The sequence below is a fragment of the Drosophila gunungcola genome, chromosome 3R, assembly GCF_025200985.1.
Source record: "Drosophila gunungcola strain Sukarami chromosome 3R, Dgunungcola_SK_2, whole genome shotgun sequence".
NCBI classification, from domain to species: Eukaryota; Metazoa; Arthropoda; class Insecta; order Diptera; family Drosophilidae; genus Drosophila; species Drosophila gunungcola.
The window spans coordinates 17,572,397-17,597,335 of NC_069139.1; the positions used below are offsets into that span (position 1 = coordinate 17,572,397).

The following is a 24,939-nucleotide window of genomic DNA, read 5'->3' on the forward strand; positions in this document are numbered from 1 at the left end:
ACAGAGATTAAGAAGAAATTAACTGAATGTTTTACTTGATTTTAAGTGGATTGAAAAGCGTTGGTGCGAATAAAATAAATTTAGTAAATCACTTAAACAAAAATTGGACAATGTAACTTAAAATATTATTAATTTATTGTTGAGGCAGGCATTTTTAATTATTTTTAATTTAAGAGACTAACCTGTTCAATGTTCTTTATGTCAGTTCTCAAATGTATAGTTTTATGACATAAAAATAAAACACATTTACAGTTTCCTTGTCTTAAAATTCCATTTTATTTTTCTGAATGAACTTTAATTTACATTATTCTTGTTTTTAATTTATTACTAAAATTTCATAAATTTGTTTATTCAACTTTTCACACATACCATTTTAAGTTAGCTAATATTTTGTTTTCAAAAAAGCATTCAAGCAAATACTTTTTATGCCTAAAATAAAATATACTTGACAGGAACCAAAATTGCCAATACACATAAAATTGTTTGTTGTTGTGTAAAATTTGTAAATAAATTAAAATATTTGAAAGCTTGTTTATACATTAATTAAATGAGAAGAATATTAAACTTATTAAAATTAAATGAATTTTATGTAGGTTTAATGCTTTTAAACTGATCACAGCAAATTGTTGTAAATACTCAAGAACGAAAACGGAGCAAAGTATAATGGTAAAATGATTTCAACCACTCTAAATTTTTTAATTTTGTCTTGTAAATTTTTGCTAAACAATTTAGTTTCTATGTATTTACAGAGAGGTTTTTCTCTAATATTTTGCTAAAAAGGATTCCAACTTGGTGATAAAAACTTTACTTTCAAGACTGTTTTTAATTATTTCATTGATAACAAAAATATATTATAGCTAGTCACAATAATTGTTAGGCTTATAAACATTTACAGTTTAGCTATAATCTGTTCTTCTTCGAATTCACAAAATGTTTCCTTCTTCTTCAACGAAATTTCTTAACTTTTTACAATTGATTTCATGGACGTGAAAGGAAAGTTGGACTTCTGGCTCTAAATCCTGGCTCGTTCCTTCATTGAGTTCTTCTGGGCTTTTGTGTGTGTGTGTGTGTGTGCGTGGGTGTTTTTTGTTGTGGGCTGAAGGATATGAGTTGATGTTTGTGTGTATGTGTGGGGCGACGTTAGTTGATGCCGAAACGTTGCGCCTAGAAAAGTTTTTCGTTGTTATTAGTTAATGCATGTGAGTGTTGGTGTGTGAGGGTATCTGTGTGTGTGTGTGTTTAGTGTTGATACATTTAAATTAAATTTTAAACTAGGCAACAAATTAAATTTGTTGAGTATTTTTATTTTTCCTACTCTGATGTCGTTCTTGTCTTTTCTATTTTCTTTTTGGCATTCTTCATTTCTTACTGCTAAATGAAAGCTCAGTTTTCTTAGCATTTCTCTCATTAAACTTTCACTTCTTAGTTGAGTTTTTGGGGCCTTGGTCCAAAAAGGAATTACTAGTAGTAGATGCTTTGTAGTTGTTCTTGGTCTATCGTCCATAAGTTGCTGGATATGCATTTACATGGATCTTTGGCGGTGCCTTAGACACATTGGGTGCTCGGTTCAAAGAGAGGATTGGCAGACTATATGGATTAAAAGAAAATATTTCGTTAGTTCTGTAATTTTGAAATTTATCTGTTTAAAAAAATATACTTAAAACTCTATAAATATACTATATAAAGAATAATAAATTTAATAAAAAACAAACTAAAACTATGAAATAGTAATTCTTATTGAAAAACCACATTTTATAAAAAAAAAACCGATATATACCACTAATTTTTCATCTAAGATTTTTTAAATATTAAAGCTTATTGATTGTTTTTTGTAAAAATGTTTTGTAAAATGTTAATCACCGCTAAATACTAAAAAAAAGAGATTTACCGACAACACTTTCCAACCGTTGATATCTAATTATAAGCCTTAATGAAAACAGCCGACCGCTAAGCTTGCGGCCTGAAATCGCTTATATGCAAATTATTGTGTTATTTATTGGTGGCTATGGCTGGCGAACAGAAAATCTCTTTTAATTCCATTTTGTTTAATTTGGCGTAATTTTTGTTATGCATTGTTGTCGAGTTCCGCTTGGATTTGTCTTATTTTTGTATGTATTAATTAACCGCTTTAATTAAAATTGGCACTGAAGCAGCAGCAAAATGCGTGAAGGTTGAAAAAAAGCTAATTTAATTGAAATATTTTACTAAAATGTCCCGGCAAATTGAATCGCTTTATGTTTTAGTTGGGCAGCTGTCGGGCTATGGGACATTTTGACGCTTCACTGACGCCATTTAATTGGCCTTTTAGTTAATTGGCCAATTTATATGCACATTTTGATTGCCATTGCAGCTTGGCAATTAGCAAGACCCACGGGTCGGCAATTTTATAAGCACACATTTTATGGGAGGCAAAAATGCCCAAATCGACGGTAAAGTAAATTAAATTAAAGACCAATAAAACGATAATTAAATTGTACACACAACACAAAAAATTATGTTACATATTAGGCCAATAATGTACTAATATGGATTTTATAACCACAACTTACCGTTTTTAATATCTGAATTGGGAACGTGGTTTCGTGGCTCGCAGCATTTAAAATAAAATAAATCGTTTAAAGGTGAGTCAAAATCTAAAAACGAGCTACGTTCACAACAATTTCTGGTCTTATACATATTCTTAATCGTTTACATTCTAGTTGGATCAACGTTCTTAGTCCTAGATACAACTATGATACGAGCACTTAGCCATCTATGTACAACATTAACTTAGCACCTAACACCTCCTAGAATCTGACATAACTAAAGTCGTTGGGATTTGTGGCCATTTGTGGGGCCGACCCGCTTACCTCCTCCTCCATGGCAGTGGCGTACATATGCGGCGATACGTTCTTCTCGAGACTGAAGTGATCCTCCGTCGTCTTGTGGTAGACGGGATTCTCGAAGTTTATCGAGTTCACCGCCCGCGTGCATCGTCGGTATAGAACAAAGATGGTCTGTAATTGTTGTTAAAGTTCGTTAGTTAATTGTTTGTTTAATTCAAATTGTAGTAGACTTACGGAAGCTAGTACGGCGGTACTGGTTAGACTGGCTATCACAATCAAGGCTACTTGGCCGTAGTCCTTTTCTGTCTTTTGGGCAGACCCATCAGCTTTGTCACTAACGACTGTGCCATTTACGCCAACTTTCTCTTCAACTGTTTGTGAGAAATATACACAGAAAAATCATAAATTTAGAAAACATGGTTTATAACATTACAAAAATTGGACCGACACAAATATTCATATAAACATTGTTAATGAAAATGTATATTGGTTTTTAAAAATTGAAAATTAGTTCCAGTATCCATGTTAGGGCGAGCGATAAATTGATGAGAAGTGTATTGTTTACTGATAATAAAGACACATATGTTTATAAAGGAAGGTCCTAAGTAAAATAAACAATTTTTAATGAATTAACTTATTAATCAAAATTAACTTCCTGTAAAACTTTCATAAACTCCTAGTTTAAAGGCAAATTCACACAATATTATTAAAATATGCCTTTACGTGCTCTTCTGCGTTCTCCCATAATTTCATAATTCCTATGGCCAAATATAATTAAAATGTTGTCTTTCTGGGCGCTTGGAGCTTGGCATTGGGCAAAAAAAAGCAGAGAAGTCGCCCACGACGACTACATCCCGTGGCGAATGTTTCCGCCTATGGGGTTTCCCTGGTTTTGCTGTTGGCTTCTGTGCGTTTGTACTCTCTGCCTTTTGCTGTTGTGGTGGCAGGAAGTTGTAGGATTTTTCCGCTGTCATCATAATTCGTTTTTATATTTTTCCGTTTAGAATTTGTTCAACAGCAGAAAAAAGCGCACAAAGTTAAGCGCGGGAGGCGCGCGTTCGTCTGGCAAGGGATATGGCGCGCTTTTAGCGCGTCCTCAAGTTTCGTCCAATTCCACCCGCGGAATAAATCCCAGTTTCCCTTCCAAATGTTCCCACTTCTGTTGTTTATATTAATTTTTGCCCTACGAATATTCAAAACGAGGACTTTTAGATTTGGACAAAAGAGCATGTGGCAGAGAATTATCATTAAAAGTTCATAGCGGCAACAGATGTGCGGCATTGATTCGGGCGTTAAGATGCTGCAAATTTATTTTGGCGGCATTAACAGACAGTCGAATGGCAGGACAAGCATCTGAAAAGTTGCACGTTGCCTGGCATATTAATTTCTTTTGGTTTAAGTGTGTGGCTGTTTATCTTCACTGAGGCGAAAGCGCCAGCAAATTGCCAGCAGCTGTTGCTTTATTTTCCTATAACTTTTTAGGGGCAGCTAAACAATTTTTTGTTTTAGGTCTTGGTTATCATTTCACTAAAGCTTAGAATGTATTTATTTTCAGTATATTTTTCAGCCCAACATTGTTTTTAAAACACAATTTTCTGTGTTTGCTAAGAAATTTAAATGATAATTGCTTTATCTATTTATCTAAGATCCTGTTTTTATCCATTTTGAAAAGATAAATTTATTTCTTTAGAAAATTGCTTTACCAAATTAGCATTTGCTCTTCGGTAACTGCCAGTTTTATGCTTGCCTAGAAATGTCATATATTATTGCTCACTTTTAATCTATACGAAATGCAATTTCCGTGCTTCACTCACACACACACACACACTCACACACACCGACGTGCAAACATTCGGATATATAACAGAGAGTTATGCCTCATCGCCCATTTGTATAATCCCGCACATGTGCTCTCATATTTATTTCGGAACTCCAACTCAGGATAACGCATAGCAGGTGCTCAGAACCCCTCGATCCCCGGCACCGGAAGTGCCATAAAAAGTACGACAAAATGGCTGCCGTGCCACAAATTTCCTTCCCAAATGAAATAAAAACGCATAAAATATGTTCCGTCACCTGTTTTGGGTTCCGAGAGGGGATGAAAACAGATTAGATAACCAAAAAAAAAAGTTGCAAAGTTGTATAAAACAACAAAAAACAGAGGAAGTCAAAAATGGTGTGGCATGCAAATAAACAAAATGGCGGCTTTTCTGCCATGTTTTTGATCTTTTTTGACCCCCCCTTCCATTGTTGTCTTCACATCGGAGGCAATATGCAGTAAAGTTAGAGGCGTGCAATAACAATTGCCGGACTGACCGAAGTGCAGGCAAATGAAAGTCATAAAATGCTGCAAGGAGCAGCAGCAGCTGTTCACCCAGTTCTCCTCACTGCCTTTTCCTCGGATTTTCCCCGATTTTCTCCGCTTTTTCCCGCAGTGAGCTCCGTTTTATGTGGTTGGCTATTAAAAACGCAGTCGTTACTTCGACGGCTCAAAGTTTATGGTTACTGGGGGTCTGTCCAACCGGATTGCACTGCCCTACTCTGTATGTCTCTGGGGTATTTGCGAAACTTTGCCTGCGCTTAATTAAGCAATTTGAAGTGGGCAGAGATGGCCATAGAAAAAGTAGCACAAACCGCTAATTGAAATTGCAGTTATGCTGGCGGGACGGACGTCATCATCATTGGCCGGGCTGAACCATCTAATTGAAATGGTCCCTAACTAGTTTATAGTTATTTACTGACCCGCGCCTCTGCAAACTTGGTCCGGGCCCACTTTGTTAAAGCCCCCGTTGTCGTCATTCTTTGGCCGCAAGTGTGTTGCAGCTTCTTTAGAGTCCTCGACCTTCGAACCCGCGACTCGTCTGCAAAGTCCGCCACTGTGACTTCTTTAAATTCTCGTAATTAGGCACAATTGTGTGGGCTTCTCGCTAAGTTTTTCCAGGAAACTTGATTACACCCCGCAGGCATGACAACGTTTTTCAAGCGTCCGGAAGTTTGCCCACTTTTCACTTATAAGCCGGCCAGGCAACTGAAGAGGATAACGACTGGCATTGGTTAAAATTAAAAAAAATAAGAAAAGGGGATTTATTTTGTATTTTGTGAGGGCGGCTAATTTGCTTCTCTAATTGCGTTCCATAATAGGTACTCGGAAACGTTTAAATAATTCACAGAATTTTAAAGTGATAAGAACTTTGTTTGAAGTTACCGAATCACCTTATTTTAATGTTTGATTTGTATCAAATGCACATGGAAAACAACAAAAACTGTATCCCAAAGGCGTTTTCCGGTCGTTCAAAATTTAAGAATTTCTTTTGTGCGCAAGGATCCACTATATTGGCCTTGTTTATTCCCCAGAATAAAGCTGGCATAAATTCGGTTGCCACAGTAAAATATCTTTCTTTATGCCGCTTGGCCTGAGTTTTAATATTGGAACGCTGAACAATTTCAAGTTTAAATTGATCAAAGAGCTATTGTTGAATGTCGGTTTATTAAAAATAATGATACGGCTTTTAGATATGGCAACCAAAATTCTTATTTAAATCAATAGTTACGAAACGGATGAAAACGGCACTGGGTGCAGCAGACACAACACACACTGAAAACAGGGGGAAGTGGGCTTTGTGGTCCGGTACATTTTTAGGTATGTGACACCGGCCAGCCAGATGGGAGTAATTCACTTTTGCAAATATGTCGCCCAAAACGTCGACAGTTCGAGGTGTTGACACTGCCAATTTGCTGGGAGGATGAAGATGATGATGCTGATGACGATGACGATAGTAGCGCTGGCGATGACGAATTTCTGGTTAAACTATTTGCCATGCTCCATATCACTCGGTGTGTTGCTTATGTACAATTTAATTTCATGGCGATTTGTTGACGACTGCCGCTGAAATGTCCTTCCTGCTGCCGTTGCGGTTGTCAGCCGTTCATCATTCCGTTCCCATCCGAATCCATGTCACTCTGTCAGAGAGCAGTTCGCAAATTGCACGGAGAAATTCGCTCGGATCCGAGTCCAGGAGTCCCGACCCGGGTAAAAGCTGGATATAAGTCGGCCGGGGGAATCGGAGGGCGACTGGGTGGTCCTGTTGCCATTAAACATGTCACCAATGCTTCCCTTTTGTGGTTTTTGCACTGTGTGTGAACCCGATATTTATGTTTTACGCTCCGCATTTGGCATGACTATTTGGGCCAGACTTCGTGTGTGTTTGTGTATGCATTTTGAGTGATTACGTCGATATCATTGATGTTGATTAATGATGATGACGACGATGGCTATATGTTTGCGGAAATGTTGCTCTAGAAATTGTCGCATAAAATGCCAACCAAAATTAATACAACAAGAAATGCAGGTAAAAAATATGTTCACAGGGACATAAGCACTCTTGAAGCAAATGTTCTTATATAAATCCAACACCAGTTCTCCTTTAACCCTTTCAAATTCCTAGTACCCAATTGCTTTACGTTAGGGTTCGTAAAAATCTCTCACTTTAAAATTTGTTAAAGCCTTAAACAACTTAATTTTGTTTACCAGACATATAAGCACGATTTTGTTTAAGGTGCTTTTAATCGAATACATTTTTTGTTAAAAAAAAAAAAAACTTTCTTGAAGTTTTTAATAAACCGTGAGGCTCTGATTTGATTTTTATTTTTAAATGTATTTTTTTATTTTTAAGATTTTGAGATATTTTACGAACCCCGCTTAACCCTAAAAAACCACCACCATAGTTTTAATAGAAAAGTGTCGCATACCCGGCGCTTCACTGTGCGCATCTTGAGGTAGTTTTGGGGTTAAAATGGACGACTGGTTGGTCGTCCGATGGATCGGTGCAGTGGGACGCACACTTGGGATACGCGCTACAAACAAAAGGTAATTTTATTGAAATAATGAGATCCGAAAAGGTGAAAATGCAATTGAATGAAATGCGCAGTGCAGTGGACCACTCAAAAGGCCGCAACCGCAACAGAGAAGCGTTCTGTATCGCCACGCTTCTGTTGGCCGCCTTTGGTCAGCTCAACCGCAAAACACGACCATCGAGGCGGACAGCTCGAATGCAATTACGAAGCCCCCCCCTGAAATTCCCATAGAGTGTAGTAAAAAATCTACTTACGATCTTCCACACACATGAGGCCGTCGGCCATCAGCTTCAGACCCGTTGGACAGGCGCAGGATATGCGGGGACTCCTCTCGTTAATCCTGGGAGCTGGCAGGCAGAGATGGGAGCAGTGGCCGTTGACCGACTGGCAGTGGTTCACACCATCGGGTTGGCGGTACGGGTGGTACACATGCACCACCATGGGATGTTCCAACTGCAACGAAAAAGTTATCTTAATTTATTAAATTTGTTAAAATGTTATATTATTGTTAATTGGTTCCACACTTTGTCCAAAGGCTTAATCTTTATTTTTAAATGTTTTACAAAAGTATTCATTACACAGGCATTTTCAATTTCTTGAAATATTTCAACGACCGATAAGAATGGGCAATTTCCGAGTTTTTTAACATAAGCTTGACATCCTGTTTTTTTTCGATTAAACAGACGCAAAGTTCATACAATAAACTGGCACAAACAAGTAAATTAAGTCGGTTTCACAATATTCAGATTGTCTGCTTTAATCAGAGCTTGGCTTGACATTGAAATCGGAAATTCACATAAATACATATAATACATTTTAAATAATAATTCTATCAGTATTATGACATTTAATTCAAATTCATTTCACTGAAACTTATAATATTAAATGGTTTCATTTTTACATATTTCTATACAGTAATAAAATTCAATTTATATATTATTATTCAAAATGCAATAAGTTCTTATTTAAAAACAACATTATTTTGAAGTAGACTTACCATATGTGTTGCGGTGACAGCCTCAACATCTTCTCCATTGAACTTGTTGGCCTTGAAGACGGCCTGTTTGTCCCAGTCGGTCCAGTAGACGTAGTCCTCGAAGGTGGTGATCGAGAAGGGATGTCGCAGGTATTCGGCGGAGTAAAGAATCTGACGCCTTTGCGAGCCATCGTAGTTGGCCGATGAAATGGAGTTCAACTTGCCGTCCACCCAGTAGAGGCGTTTAAGAACCAGGTCCAGGGTGATGCCGTTAGGCCACTTGACATCGTAGCTGATGATGGCGGTGCGATGGGAGCCGTCCATGCCCGCCCTTTCGATGCGAGGAGAGGCGCCCCAGTCGGACCAGTACATCCAGCCATCGATGGGATCCAGGGCGATGGAGCGCGGAATGTCCAGCGCGTCCTTCACCAGGACCTTGCCCATGCTGCCCTCGAAGTTGGTCAGTTCGATGGTGCATTTGTTGGTATCCGTGTAGTAGACGTGGTTGTAGATCCAGTCCACAGCCAGGCCATCCGAGGTCACCGAGGATTTGGTCAGCACCACTGTCTTATCGCTGCCCTCGTCTATTGGCGCCTTATATATACTCTGCGTGGTCACATCACTCCAGAAGATCATCCCCGTGCGGAAGACAAAGTCCAGGGCAGTGGCTGACTTTGTACTATTCACTATGGAAGTCATTTCCGGGCGATCGAGTGCTATCTTCCGGATGTCGTGCCGTCTGGCCAAGAGCAGCGAGGCATGTCCTTCGCTGGCCTTGCACCTGGTGTGGTTCTTCAGGACCCTCATGTAGCCCGCCTCGCACTCGCACTTGAAGGCTCCGATCTCATTGACGCACCGTTGGGAGCAAACGCCTTGGGTCTCGCACTCATCGATGTCCACGCAGGTGCGATTGTCGGCGGCCAGTTTGTAGCCATCGTGGCACTCGCAGCGGAAACCCACCTCCATGTCCACACACTGGTGCATGCAGCCGCCGTTGCCTTTGGAGCACTCATTGATGCTGCACTTGCCAGCGGGCTCGTCCTCGCCATTCGGACAGTCCTTCCTCTGGTCACAGACCTTGGACCGCGGAATGCACTGGCCACCGCCGCAATCGAACTCGCTGGATGCATTGCAGCCCCTCATCGGTGCACTAATGTTGCACGTCTTCTCATCACTGCCATCCGCACAGTCCCTGTCCCCGTTGCAGATCAAGTGGCCGGGGATGCAGCTGCGATCGTCGCACTGGAACTGATCTGGACGACAGGACACGTTCGCGCACTTCTCCTGTGACTCGTCCTCGCCATCTTCACAATCTGCCTCGCCGTCGCACACCCACGACGGGTGCAGGCAGGTGATGCGATCCGAGCACTGGAACTCGGACGCATGGCAGAAACTCAAGCGACGAGTATGACAGTTTTGCTAAAGAGGGGAGAAAAAAGGATAAAATTGCGAGTTTAGTTTCAGGATTTTACTCCGATTCCAATTTAATAGTCATATATAAAATTAAAATGTCTTTATCATTTAAAATGCTTTAATTTTGGCAATGTTGTCTATTAACAGGAATGTCCTTGGAGAAAGGATCTCTGCGCGTGACGAGGATAAGGGATGTTAACTTTACTGCAGCTACAACAGTTTGCTTTTCTTGTTAAGTGCCAACCAAATATTCAGACAGCTAAGCCCGGTTCACAAACGCACACAGCAGCACACACAAGCTCTTATGCACCAGCACGCACACATACACTTGTACACATATTTTTACAGGTCCCTGTGGCCAATGCCTGCATTTTTTGTGTTGCATACTTTTAGGAGATGCCAGAAAGCATTTTCCGAACTTTATACGCTATGTGAAAACAAGTATATCCGACTAATGTATTTATTTATGTAGCTTTGGTGCTTATGAAAAAAATTGTTTTAAGTTTATAATCCGTTGTATAACTGATTTAAAGTGTTTTATTATCCGTTGTTTAACCATATTTTAATATTTAATTAAATCAAAAACTTGTGTTTTTAATTCTTGTGGTAATAATTGATAGAAGTTTATAAACAATTTTCAAATATCTTTTAAATAAATCCTTTGAAGAACATCAAAGATGCGGTTTGTTTCGATAGTTTCCAGTCTGTTTTTATTGCTATTCGGTGCCATGCAATTTCGGATACCAACCCACTACTGACAACAAAAGCCATGCGTCATACATATAAATGTTTATGGGAAACAGTTGCCGACATGGTCGTCGTCGTCGTTGCCAGTTTTGAATAATGCTCGCGTCTTGCATAATTTATGCTTCCTAGCTCGCTCCATATAAATATATATTTATATGCGAGGGCTGTTAAACCACTTCCTCTCTGTGTGCACTGTGTGTGTGTGCTTTGATAATGTGTTCATATCAATTTTCATTGCAAGTTGAAGGTAAAGATTTTATGAGCTTCCACACAAAGAAAACTGTTATTTCCCTTTTTATTTATTAATAAAAACTGCGATTTAATGAAAAAACTGCGGCATTGCCCACACTTCATATAAGAATTAATTTATGTTTGCAAGGAGTTTCAGGTTACAGGGAATATATATATTTGGTGACATTTAATCATTAGTTAAATTTGCATCAAGAAGGTATTTTTTTTCGATTAAAATTGATTAAATTTTGTTGTGTACTTATTTATTTATGTCAAGTTCGAATTATAAATGCTTTGTATGCAAAAATGTATTTTGTTGGAACTGGACTTAGTTATTTACTATTCATTTTCCATTTTGATTTTATGCTGACAAATATTGAAACCAAATAATGTTGGTTATGAACTCACCTCATCTGCGCCACCAGCGCAGTCTGAATCGCCGTCGCAGACCCATTCTTTGGGAATGCAGGTGCCAGTTGGACAGGTAAAGGACTCCTGGGTGCATTTAGGTCTTTCCCCGCACTCCTTCTCATCCGAACCATCGCCGCAGTCGTCGTCGTCGTCACACTTGAAGCGATTTTGTATGCAACGTCCATTGCCACAGGTGAACTCATCCGAGCGACACGTCCTATCTGCGCAAAGTTCATTCCAATGATTAACTTGATTCTTCGAAGGGATTTTGTGGAGGATTTTGTGATTTTCATTAGTAAGTGCATGGAAAGAGGAAATGCTTAGAGCACAAAAGACGGGGAAAATGTGCCTGGGAAAAGCCAACACCATAATAAAATTGCCAACATACAAACAAAGCATAAAGAAAAAGAAAATATGTGAAAGTGACAACAAAGAAACAGCGCAAACACAGCAAACTAAAGTGTGCTCTTCTGTGTGTGTTTGTGCGTAAATATTTGTGCTTTATTGCATACGAGTTTTAGCATGGCATTACACAATTTTTCGAGAAATGTGTGCATGGCACAGTCAAGTGCAGGAATAGTACGGTACAGCATCTAGAAATAAATAGCAACCAACACCAAGCAAATGCAGAGAAAATCTAAGTTAATTGCGTATATTAAAGCAGCCAACACCAAGCAAAAAACAGAGAACAGTCTAAGAAATATTCGGTTATGGCTTACTGCACTGGGCCTCATCGCTTCCATCGCGGCAATCTCTGTTCTGATCGCACATCCAGGCCAAGGGAATGCACTCGCCCTCGCCCGATTTGCAGGCAAACTGCTCGGGCGAACAAGTTTGGCTTCCTAAAAAAGAACAGATCAAGATATTTTTCGAATTGAGTGCAAATGTTCTGAAATAAATGGGGAAATCCAGTAAAACTTAAACCAATTCAATAATCAATGCCACTTTTAAAAAATATATTTGTTCATAATTTCGTAAATTAAACAAGATTTTACCTTTAAATATAAAAATATTGGAAAAAAATATTTGAGTTGTTCTTATAGTTATTTTCCATTTAGTTTTGTCACATATATCCCCTTAAAAACATCTGACAAAATTTAAGTCTCCATAGAGGGCCCAAAAAATCTTTTAACTGCCTGGCTAATGGGATTTTATATCGCTGGGAAAGGAAATGCGTCTTAAAGTAGGCAACCGAACACTGTCCTGTAATTAAGTTTATAAGCAGCTGCCTTATGAGGGCGGGGTAGCAAAGGCAACCGTTCTCCAAGTAGTAAACATAGTTGTCATGCCAACACACAGGCACAACCATTCGGGGGCTAAACAGTTGGCATTTTATCTAGGCAGTAATTAAGACATTATCAGCCAACACTCCATAAAGTTAAAACGCACACATGCGTATGCATTAAAACAATTATCGCCCACACCCGCCACGCACACACATTCACATTCACACTCACAGTCACAGCCACAGTCACAGCCACAGTCACAGACATCCATTGAAGATATCCTTGCCAAAGGAGCGGACATTAAACAAAGCTGACAACACCCCCACAGACACGCATACACTCACACACAGGGACATCAAAACGCTTGTGTTTAACCCTTAATGCGTAATAGTATGCCAGTTCTTCGTGACTCGCTTTCGAGCTTTCTTTCACTTTCTTTCTCTCTTTCATTGTCCTTTGTTTCACGTTGTGTGTGGGTGTGTGTGATTTTCGCTGATATGATTATGTACCTACATCACAGCTGAGACTGTGTGTTCGTGTAAGCAATAAAATCTTATGGATGTGCCACATATTTGAATATGCTTTTTGGCGTTTTGTCTACCTCTTCCGCTCCTTCCTTCCTCCCTTTACTCTCCTTCCTTTCCCTTTTCTTTCCTTTACGTCCTTCGTCCTGTCTATTTGTTTACCGCTTACACGGGCATGGCGTACGGCGGAAATTTCTGACATCGTTGCAAATAAATTAATTTATTATTATTTTCTTCTTGGCATTTGCCATTTTTGGCGGTTGCTTAGCATGTACAACGCGTCGTATGCGTGATATGCCTTTAATTGGAATTTATTGTGACCAGCTTTCTGAATTTATTCGTCGTTCGCTTGCTGAATATTTACTGAAATTGCCAAAATGCCTGCAAAAAAATTTACAAATTCTCCTTAACTTTTAGATTTCTTAGGAGTTGCCCATATTTAATTATTTGATTTTTATATCTTTACCATTTCTTGAAGTATATAATTCTTTTTATTACTTACACAAGCTGAACTTTAACATAAGCTTTTTTTTTAATTACTATATTAAAATAAAGTATAGTGTACGGTTTGAGAAATATGCAGTAAACATTTTCGTTAAATACATTTGAAATTGCTATCTCGTCCTCTCATTTAATGGCATTTAACATCATTCATGGTCACTTGAAAACTCTTTTCGATTATTTCGTTCACCCATGCACCTGATATATTTTCAATTATTCAATATCATTTTGCCAACCATAATTTATGGCTTCATTAAATTTTCCATCGGTGGCGAAGAAAACATTCGCCAGGGGGCTTTTATGTACATATAAAACTTTCCGTTTTTATCCATTCGGAGGTAACTACTTGGCTGAATGGCAGTTTCATTCTCGTGCGTCCATGGAGACTCAGCTTCCTTCTCGGCTTTGGCTTTTGTGAGTCCTGGCAGAATCAATTTGCTGTCGTGGGGTCACAGTCAATGGACCACCGAGGGTCCTGCTCTCCTGCACTTCTTTCCATACGCACACATCCTCGCATTGTATTCAATAGCATTTTCTTGTTATCTGACGCCAAGCCCCATATACTTGCAATTTGATTTTAATTTTATTTAAAATGCTTTTTAGACCATGTACATTGTACAAGAAATGTCCAAGGCGAGTGCAGCCTGCCTTCAGCTCTCCGGCACTTGAAAGCCAATGAAGCTTAATGCTTTTGTGGGGCAGTTTGCGTTTTGTTTATTGTTCAGTTCACCCCTCTTTGTTCCACTGTTCAACGGCTGGCCAAAGTTTCCCCTTAATAGTAAACAAAGATATGAAGAGTCCGAGTGGAGCATTAAATGGAATTAAATAACGGGGCGGGGACCATAACTGAAAATATTCGTACTAAAGGGAGTTATCCTGCGCAGTGAGCTGCACTGTTTGTACCCCAAAAACCAAGTTAAATTAAGATTCACAAGAGTAACTGGGATTCACTGGGTAAACGCAAAATGTCAACAAGGTTTGACGACAATTTTAACGCACATAAAAGATATAAAATGGCACACATATCCATTCACATGAGCAGACATAGCTTTGTGCACACACAGCAAACAACTGTAATCAGTTCAATAGTTGATTGCTAATTTATTTTTTTAAAAAAGTATAAAAAAAATTGCTTTCAAATGATTAAATATTTTCAAGAGTCATTCAGTACGTTTGCACCTGCTTTTGTAATGGAATTATGTAAGAAATATTTCCAAAAAATTAAGATCCTAAAGTTAAACAAGTTTTAAGCGTATCCCTTTTTTTCAAAATAAGATTTCTGAAATTAAATTTTTTTTTTTTTAGTTTTCTTTCATGTGATTTAATTGGTATTACGTCATTTAAAAAATAAAAAAAAAATCAACGTTTTATTTTTCTGCAGCAAGCCCCTATCATTTCGAACACAGCTGTAGCTTGATAGCCGACCAGTGAGCCATGAGTCCCAGCATATAAAGCACAGGCTCAATTTGGCGCTGCGTTCGCCTTTTGATTACCGGTTTTTATTTTCATCAAGGATAACATCATAAAAATCGCATCATTTTTTCAATTACACCGCTGAAATACCGTCCAAAATAAAAAGATTTTCGCCACTCTCCAGCCTCTCTTTCACCACGGACTCTTTTTATAGTTGGGAAATTGTTTCACAGACAATAAACCACTAAGCATGTTACTGTGCAAGAAAATGAAACGGATAAAGTGAGAAGCGGAAACTACGCCCAACGAGAGGAGAAGTGCGCCTAATGCATAAATACAAATTAGTTCCGCCGATTGTCACGTCGCGATATTGTCCGCAAGAAGTGACATTAATTTATGGCGTGGTCAGTCCCAGGCAAGTCATAAAGTCTTTTTGAGACCTCTGGGGTCCTTCAAGGAGGAACGCATTTAAATTTCGACTAAGTGACTCCGCTCGGTTTAGTGATGGGCAAATCCTCCAGTTAGTAGGCAAATGTGAGATAGAATAATTCATTATTTTCGCTTACTGGCACATTCGAATTCGTCGGACCCGTCGCGACAGTCTTCGTCGCCATCACAAATAAATTCCTTGTGTACACATTGCTCACCATTTTTACACATAACCATCGAAAAGGAGCATCGACCCCCTGTACATATTATTATATTACATATATAACAAATTAAAGCTTTTAGAAAATACCTTTTAAAGTAGATATCGGTTCTAAGCTATGTTTGAAGTAATGATATTTTTTAAAATTATATTATAAGTTAAAAAAATAGTTTAACATTTTATCAAAAAATATTCTCAATTTTCGCTAAAATTGGCAGGCAATTTAATCCTAAATATAATATGTATGCAAATTTGTGAGGCTATATTGAAGCTTAGTTTATTTGATTTTCTAAAGTCTATGGGTATCTTAAAATTATGGAACTAATACCAATCGAGCAAGTCAAATTATTAGGTAGTATTGCAAATTTAAGAAGACATTGATCTAAATTGTGACCCGAAACAGTAGACAAGCTTTGGGTCTTAATTATTATTAATGCATTACCAGGCGTTTCTATTACTTTTCCAATCGCATATCGCCGATATCTACTGCTTATATTAAAAATGATTGGCTGACACTTACGGCAACGAGTCGCCGCTTCGTCGCTTCCATCGGCGCAGTCGTTTTCCCGATCGCACACCCATCTTTGCGGAATGCATTTTCCGGTGCTGCAGCGGAATTGCTCCTGGCTGCAAGTCGATTCTGCAAGTGTAAATGTTTGAAATCAATTTTACATAACTGCTGGATATAATGGCAGTGATAGAATATTCCCATATATATATATATGTGCAAATGTCTGCACAGCATGGCTTTTAAACTTTTAATGCTCGAATGGTTAAGTGTGTCAAAAATAAATGTGATTTTTATGTTCCTGTGGCTTTTGCCTCAGCTTTTGTTTTATGCTTTAGTAGAAATAGTTTTTCCGCCACTTTATGTTTATTTTATTTTATGACTTTGCCCGTTTAGATGGACCAGAAAGTGTCTTTAAAGGGCTTACAAATATTTTAGCCTGGTGTCCTGGTAGGAAACAATTTGTTTGGTTGACTGAGTGATGGCAATGCAATTAAAAGATAAAAGGAATGCTTGATAGAGTTAGTTTTGGCTTGTTATAAAATTGATAGCAGGATGTGTTGCAAGCAACTGTTAGGAAAATATTAATTAAATGTCACAAAGTGACACTATTGAAAAGCAGTAAAATGAAAGTATATTTTTATGCTTATATGTAAATTTACTGTGGTAAGAAAAACATGTTCCTTAATAACAATAATAAATAATGATTTCGGATATTTCTTAACTATTAAAATATTCTTATTATTTTTATTATTATTTCCCAAAAACTTAATGTATTTTACCCAAAGCTTTTTTAAACGTTGCACATTTGTAAGCTTCTACATGAGTGCAGACAATTGAGAGCTTAACTCGAACGAATTCCTTTGAATGACATCTGCATTCGGCTCAAAATGGCTTTAAGAGGATCCTTGCCAGCTCCGCTCCCAGCAGGCCGGGAGTCGTTTGCCATAAACTTAAGCCCAACTTTTGTGGCAGTTCTAAACTCCGGCGCAAAACTGTAGACCCCGGCAAATACCAAACCCAAACCCAAACGCAGACCCAAAGTGGAAGTCAAAACCCAGGGGATTCAGACACACAGCCGCCGCAGTGCGAAAAATGCGCATCACGTTCTGCGTTTTGAGTTTGGGGACCCGGGAAACCGGGAAATGGGAAATGGAAACTGCTAGCCTGAATAGCGAAAACGTTCTGGGGCGTATTTACCTAGACAGCGGCATTTAGCGCCCAAAAAAAGACATTAAATAGGGCTGAGACGGGCGATTAGTTAGCCAGAATCTGGTATGTTTTTGGTTTGATTTAGAATGCGCCGAATGAAGAAAAGACTCAGTGAAAATTAAAGGATGTGAAGAAAACATTTGCCATCATATTACGGAATTGACTAAAGTTAATTTTAGTATATTTACTTATTAAGCCATAAATAATCTGTCATCACCAGAAAATTACACACAATATTAGGAACATTATCCTAAGTTAACGCACAAGCAGACATTTCTCACAAGCAATTGGTTTTTTGCTAGTACACATAAAGAAAAAGAAAATCATATAAAACAATATAAATTCAGAAAGGTACTTGATATAAAAATGCACAAAATTATAGATAAAATAATTTCCGTTCCTTATTTATGATTTTATTATGCAAATTATGTAAAAAGTGCAAAACAAATACATCGTACTGGAAACAAATCGAATTTCTATGCCACTAGCATGTTCTGAATGGCCAGTTTTTTGGCCAGAAATATTATACTCGATGTTGATCTTTGGCCAACAGTTTGTTGGAGTATATGTATCTAAATAAATGTATGAACTTTTTGTTCCTGTGCCTAAGAGCACATTTCGCAGCTGCTTTGCCGCTTTGCCACTTGCCACCCAGATGCAAACTTCATTATTTACAGTCTGCCGCGTCGCGACAACGTGGTGCCAGAGGTATGGGTTTCGGGGTGTTACGAGTGGGCGCGAAAGTGGGCGCGAAAGTGGGGAGTCCCTGCCAGACAGGCTCTTAATCCCTTTTGGTACAGGTGGGTGGAGATCGGGTCCCTGCAGATTATGCAATTCATTTAAAGTGCTTTTGCTGCCGCGAGGGTGGAAAATCTAAGAACACCTCGCACTATAATAAATGGCACACCTGCCGTCGTCTATCTGACTTTTCACGTGTATTTATTAAACCCGAATGCAACGCTTTGATTGTAGGGCGTGGGTCTACCACAAATTGAGGTTCCCAACGGGCGACAACAAAAGTGACAAAGTCAGCCGACTTAAGCCAAAGCAAATACATCGAAAACTTTCCATACAGACACCGAGAACTAACCTCGACAAAGTTTGGTAACAATGCAGGTCCTCCTTCTCTTCCAGGGCAACGGTCCCCAAGCTCATTTACAGGCCAAAAGCTTAGTGCCAGAAAGTTGCCTTGTACTTGGGAAGTGTCCAAGGGAAATAGGGGAAAAGTTTCTGCGGTCATTCATCGATTTGGCGCATTAAAAGTTTTCTGATATTTGCCGCTGTCCAATATCCTCTTGACCGTCTTTTGTGCAAATGTATTTCGTAAAACGAAAGTTAAGGTACAATCAGCTTAAGTTGTCACAAATATTTTTCAAATTGTAAAATAAGATAAATAAAATCGAAAAAAGTAATGTATATTTTAAAGATTCCTGAACGAAAAAAAATGTTTAACTTTCACACAAAACAAAACCGAAAACAAAAAGATATAACAAAACATTTTTATTGATTCAAGGGATGTGAAATAGGAAGAAGTCCTAATGAAGTTTGTCTGTCTGGCAGAGCATAAATTGAATTGTCCGATTCATTTAAACGGCGAAAGGCAACCAAAAAACAAGTGGAATAAGGAAAATGCGAAAGTGAAATTCACTTTTCGCCCACCTCCAGCTGACCCTCATCTCTTACTGCCCCGTTTCTTCCTGTCTCGTCTCAATAAATAAATGAAAAATTTGTGCCACAGTTAAGGGGATTTTCCTTTTTTTCACTGTTTACAATTGTTTTCCCCCTCCCGTTTTTTATTTTTATTTATATATTTTCTGCCTTTGTTTAGAGAAGTATCTGCTTCCGCACACAGCGGGTTGTGTCGTAAAAAAAGGCCCGCCGCTTGTTGTTTATGGCACCTTTTTCCACTTTATTGAAGATGTACTCCGCCTCAAGTATTTCAATAAAAAAAGAGCTGGCAAATGGGGCAGCTAAGGGTTTGTTTTTCAGCCTGGGGTACATGAGACAATGCCGGGCATCATAAATCATTCGCAGCACAGAGGCTGAGGGTCCCACTAATGAGGCAAAGTTTTATGTTTCATATGTCTGGCAACTGTTGCTCAATATTGGACAGTGCAACAAATGGCCGTGCAATCGCCCTTTAAATGTTTTCCAATTTATATGTTAAATAAACTTGTTTCGCGAAGCGAGGCAAACAAATTGATTCTCGGAATGGAAAGCGGAGGGCTCGCGCCGTGAATTATTTGAAAAGTAATTCCTATTTCTGTGAATTCCTGGCCAACTCAGGATCGAGCCATTTCGATGGATTGCTGCGCTTTAAAATGTGCGGAATACATAATTTATGGCTTTCGGGAAAGGACACAGACTGGGGAGCAGAGCGAGGCCAAGGATGTGTGCCTGAAGTTATCTTAGGCCCGCAGTCAGCGCACAAAATCCAGCATATACACATGCAAGCATATAGAGCTCCTTCAGTTTCTTCCTCAAACCGTTCTATTTTAGATTTTTTCCTGAGTGGGTGGCAGGCTTATCAGCTGTCTGCTTTTTCCAAATGTGCTGCATGAATATTTATGCCCTCGATATCGAACACTAGCATACCATGACCAACATGTATTTCACCAAATGGTGTAAAAGCTGCTTAAAAGTCTGGGAGCGTCTTTGCTGTCTTTTGTCCTTCGTCTCTGTATGTTTACGCGGCGTATGGGTAACGCGGCGTGTGGGCAACGCGGCGTAGAAGCAACGTGGCGTATAAGCAACGTGGCGTATAAGCAACGTGGCGTATAAGCAACGTGGCGTATAAGCAACGCGGCGTATAAGCAACGCGACTTGGATCGGTTCTGTTGTTAATGGCCATCCACAGTTTAGTTGCCTTTAGGATATTTATTTATTTACTGTCTTCTAAGACATTACTTTTTGTCATTTCGTAGAAACTGGTATCGATTGTATCGTACATCCTGTGTCAAGCTCATGCATAAAAGATAACAACTACACAACGATTACGCAGTATGACAATAACAGTAAATTGAAATTCACTTGAAGCGATTAATGGATCCGAGGCTGCGTTATCGAAAAACTTTGACCTGGCATTCTTGATTGGACGTTTTTTCAAGATTATTAGGGAAATAACATTATTAAGTGGCCGACATTTACTCCATAAACAAATCCGGAATGATAACATTCTAAAATAGATACTATTATTCCAGCTAATCAGAATATTATGTATTAATGTGTAGTGTACTATTTTGTTATCACCAAATGTGTCATAAACTGATAAGAACTATATTATTCAAAGTCGTTCAGCTCTGTGAGAGTTTAAAGTACTGCGCTTTGAAAAGTTATACAATTATTTACAAATAGTGAGAAAGGATTAAAAGTAAGCAATGTACGGACTAAACGTCTTCATATCTAATCTTGTTGCTAATCTGATTTGCGGAAATTATCATCCCCAGCCCATAAATGATTTCCCCAACATACCGATTTCGGATAAGCTGAAAGCCTGCTGTGGTATTAATCCGGTGATTAGCAGCAGAACGGAGCAGCCCACGAAGCTGCGTATTGGTCCCATGTCGGCTCTTCGGAGGCTCTACTGTTTGATAATTTTCTTTTGCCTAAGTGCTCCGCTGAATTATTAAATTAAATTGCTGTTTATTCGGGTTTGTTGTCGCACGAATGTTTGCACTGGGATCTCTGTTGCGACCGTGTAATCATAATTATTTTAAATGGCAGTCAAGTGGTCGGCCAGCAAAAATGGCAGCCGGTAATATTCAGCGAAATATCAGCGAAACCTGCATCATTGACAGTAACTCAAAAAGTGTGCATCTCTTTTCCGCTCACAAATAATATAAAAAATTTATGCGTGCGAAAATGTCATTTTAATTGGTTTCATCTGCAACGTAGTCAGTAAAGTTTTTATTTTCAAGCGTCAAAATTGATTTTTTTCCTGTTTTTTTTTATTATTTTATACAATCAGTTTAAATGGTTAACTTGGTTGTTATTGAGTTGATAAATATTTATTGAGATGCAATTGTCTTACTTTATTGTTCAGAGAATTTAAAAAATCTATTGTATACTTGATTGTCCCACATTTAAATAGTTTAATTGTATGAAAAACGGCATTGAACTTTTTAATATTTTAAGTTAAATATTTAATCTTACTACCTTTACATTATTTAAATAAAAAGTTTTAAAAACGCAATGCTTTTCTATTATATAATTTTTAATTATTTTTCACTTATTGTTCTCTTTGTTTGTTCAATTTTCGTATTTTCCACGCTTTCAACGCTTTAATTAAGCCACTTTTTCTGCTTGTCTGATTTTTATGTAATAATTATTGATGCGGTCGCTTATCAGGACTTTATATAATCCTCGCATGGAACAATTTTTTTTTAAGGGAGTTAAGTTAAGCCGAGTTGAGTGTTTACATTTAATTGGAATTTTGTTCTTTGACATGTCGTCGGGAATTATGACGCTTCAAACTCACTCACTCAGCTGGTAATTTTTCAATGCAAATTGATTAATATAAATGACAAATAAAACGGATTAATTTATACAGAATGTGTGAATATTAACTGAAAGCCATAAGGACTTTAGTTCAAAATACTCCTCCAGAGGCAAGTCTCTAGTATTTGGTTTGCATTCGGTGTCAAGTTCATCTAATCCAAAGCAAAACAAAGGCCAAGTCTTGGCAAAATCAGAACCGAATTATGCCAGTTGGTAAAGAGCGATGCTAAGAGATGCGCCAAAAAAGAGAGGGCAAGTGGGCTAAAAGTAAATGTAATAAAAAGTGGCGCGCAGAAGCGTGAAAAAAAAAAACGAAAATCGTAAAAGGAAAAACACGCACACAGAGGCACTGCGGAAAAGCTTCCGTTTTGGGGGAAAAGCTGCTGTTGCTTTGAACGCTGGTGCCTTTTGATGTTACCGCCAAAGGGACGCCAGCAAACTGATTTCAGTGTGTCCGCTAACGTTTGTCGGTCCAATTTGGCATTGCCATTGATTTTTGCTGGCCAACAGCTGCTGTTCAAGTTACCGAATATTTTGTTGTGTTTAAAATATTTTTTTTTAATCTTTTACATATTTGTATACTCTTTAAATAAGAATTTACAAATCGCTTTGAGCTTGATAAATTTATTCACTTTGCTTCCACTTTATTTATCTCACGACTTGTCCTGTACGAAACTGTTTATTTGCCGCCTCTGAGTCCTAAGATCTCAGTTATCCTGGCCGGAAAGCACACACGTCCGTTTCTTTGCAGAGCTCGATGCAAACTGAGTTCTTGGTTCTCGTTTCATCTGGATGGATGTGGTGGCCCTCATTATTCCGCAGACTCCGCGCCAGAAGCTTCCACTCAAAATGATAAGAGTTCCGCTCAAAGGTCTCACTCAAACGTGAATCTCACCCGAGTGAGTGGCATCAGGATATGATTAGATTTCATCGAAATGAGTACTTCAATTAGTGCGCAATTAGATTGTGATTTGTCAAAACAAGCAATCCCAAAAAACCCAATGACCTTTTTACTACTTATATGTAAAATCGAATGCTGTAAGTGGCGTAAATTGTAAATTGAAGGCGTCGACATATTCTTGAGGTCTATATACTTTGCTGATAAGGTTCGACTACTCTATTAATATTCAGTGTCCCTCAATTATTTGCTGGTTTCCGGGTGTATCTACTCGTGACTTGTTTTTTATACCCTTGCAGAGGGTATTATAATTTCAGTCAGAAGTTTGCAACGCAGTGAAGGAGACGTTTCCGACCCTATAAAGTATATATATTCTTGATCAGCATCACTAGTAGAGTCGATCTAGCCATGTCCGTCTGTCCGTCTGTCCGTCTGTCCGTCTGTCCGTCCGTTTATATGCAAACTAGTCTCTCAGTTTTAAAGCTATCTGCATGAAACTTTCCCAAAAGTTGTCTTTCTATTGCAGGTAGTATATAAGTCGGAACGAGCCGGATCGGACGACTATAGCATATAGCTCCCATAGGAACAATCGGAAAAATAAATGAAAAAAAATTATAACTTTTCTGTTTTTTATTTTTTGTTTAGTTCTTCGACATTTAGTAATGGTTAAATATTTCCGATTTACGGATTAAATTTCATCAAAGTCGGACGACTATATCATATAGCTCTCATAGGAACAATCGGAAAAATAAATGAAAAAAATTATAACTTTTCTGTTTTTTAATTTTTTGTTTAGTTCTTCGACATATAGCAATGGTTAAATATTTCAGAATTATGGTTTAAATTTTATCAAAATCGGACGTCTATATCATATAGCTCCCTTAGAAATAATAAAAATATATAAAATAACTATCAAATAATTGAGCTGCAAATCATCATAGCTTCAATGTTTTTAAACATATACGAAAGTAAATCATAATTTTAATGTTTTCAAAAATGTTTAATTCTTGCAATAGCTGCAAGGGTATATGAACTTCGGCTTGCCGAAGTTTGCTTTCTTTCTTGTTTTAGTTTCAAGTTGGTTTAAGTTTGATTTATGGAAATCATTATTTTAATAGTGCTTTACTGTTTTAAATGTGTAATTCAAACTTTTTGATAATAAACACTACTGCAATATACTTGTATTCTTGAAACCGAAAGGCCCAGACTGTTTCCGGGGTCTCCTGGTAGGCTTTTAATTTAAGTAGAATCAGACTGAATGGGTTTCCCCGGTGTCCTTTTTTTATAATTTCTAGCTGTCAATAAATTTATTTTTAATTCTTATTTATTACATTTTTGCTTACTAATGTATTTTAATGTTCGATTTAAAATAGTACGAAACTAGTACGAAAAATAAAAAATAATATTATTATTTAATTTTAGAAATGAAATCAAATTAATGCTAACATAATACAAATTCCTTATAGATCGCAGTGCAAACGGAAAACCCGAGTGTTACTTGGAATTAAATCAGACTGATACGACATTTGATTTATGTTTCCTTGAATAATAATAGGTTTGCAAAACATTTGACAAATACGTTGAGAAATTGAGCTTATCAACTTATTTGTATAAAACATGCATTGATAATAAAATGTCAAATCCGATTTGTGCTTTCAATTACTTGGAGCAATCAGCCCCAGAATTTTTGTTCTTTGAGTGATTTAATCCATTCAGTCTGAGCATTTTCGAACCAGTTTATCTTCCAAGCCTGATGCAATGTCTTAGTAAGATTGCACTTGACTTACTGCAGTGCCCCTAATGAGACTCAAATGAAACTCAACTCGATTGGAACTAGGCTTGCTTGGTTGTTGGTAATTTACAAGGCGGGTTGCTCAACCTAAGACTCCCATACAATATATATAATTGCGGCTCAGCTGAGTTTTGTGCTTAAAGACTAAGCACCACGCTCGTGCCCAATATTTACGACTGGCAGTGTTTTAAACACTGCTGCCTGAAAGTAGGCAATGTTGAATTTTTTGAGAGCCCTGGGCGAAACGGAACCAACGAACCGG

The 24,939-nt window shown here is 38.1% G+C and overlaps 1 protein-coding gene across 21 annotated transcripts in view; it reads right to left on the reverse strand.

Annotated features, from left to right (window-relative positions):
- Positions 1 to 252: 252 nt before the first annotated feature.
- LOC128252089 (low-density lipoprotein receptor) overlaps positions 253 to 24,939 on the reverse strand; it is a 35,785-nt gene continuing 11,098 nt past the window's right edge. For 2 of the 21 annotated variants that reach the window (XM_052979531.1, XM_052979532.1), the window contains exons 4-12: positions 16,291 to 16,410; positions 12,177 to 12,299; positions 11,455 to 11,678; positions 8,677 to 10,074; positions 7,934 to 8,132; positions 7,575 to 7,679; positions 3,060 to 3,196; positions 2,850 to 2,996; positions 253 to 1,587 (exon numbers count right to left, since the gene is read on the reverse strand). In XM_052979531.1, the coding sequence (XP_052835491.1) occupies positions 1,546 to 1,587; positions 2,850 to 2,996; positions 3,060 to 3,196; positions 7,575 to 7,679; positions 7,934 to 8,132; positions 8,677 to 10,074; positions 11,455 to 11,678; positions 12,177 to 12,299; positions 16,291 to 16,410 (2,495 nt within the window). In that variant the 3' untranslated portion in view covers positions 253 to 1,545. Of the gene's footprint in view, positions 1,588 to 2,549; positions 2,997 to 3,059; positions 3,197 to 7,574; positions 7,680 to 7,933; positions 8,133 to 8,676; positions 10,075 to 11,454; positions 11,679 to 12,176; positions 12,300 to 15,687; positions 15,808 to 16,290; positions 16,411 to 20,961; positions 21,191 to 22,327; positions 22,444 to 22,513; positions 22,774 to 24,939 lie in introns of those variants that run through there. The other 19 variants (XM_052979537.1, XM_052979549.1, XM_052979545.1 and 16 more) reach the window with 19 other exon arrangements.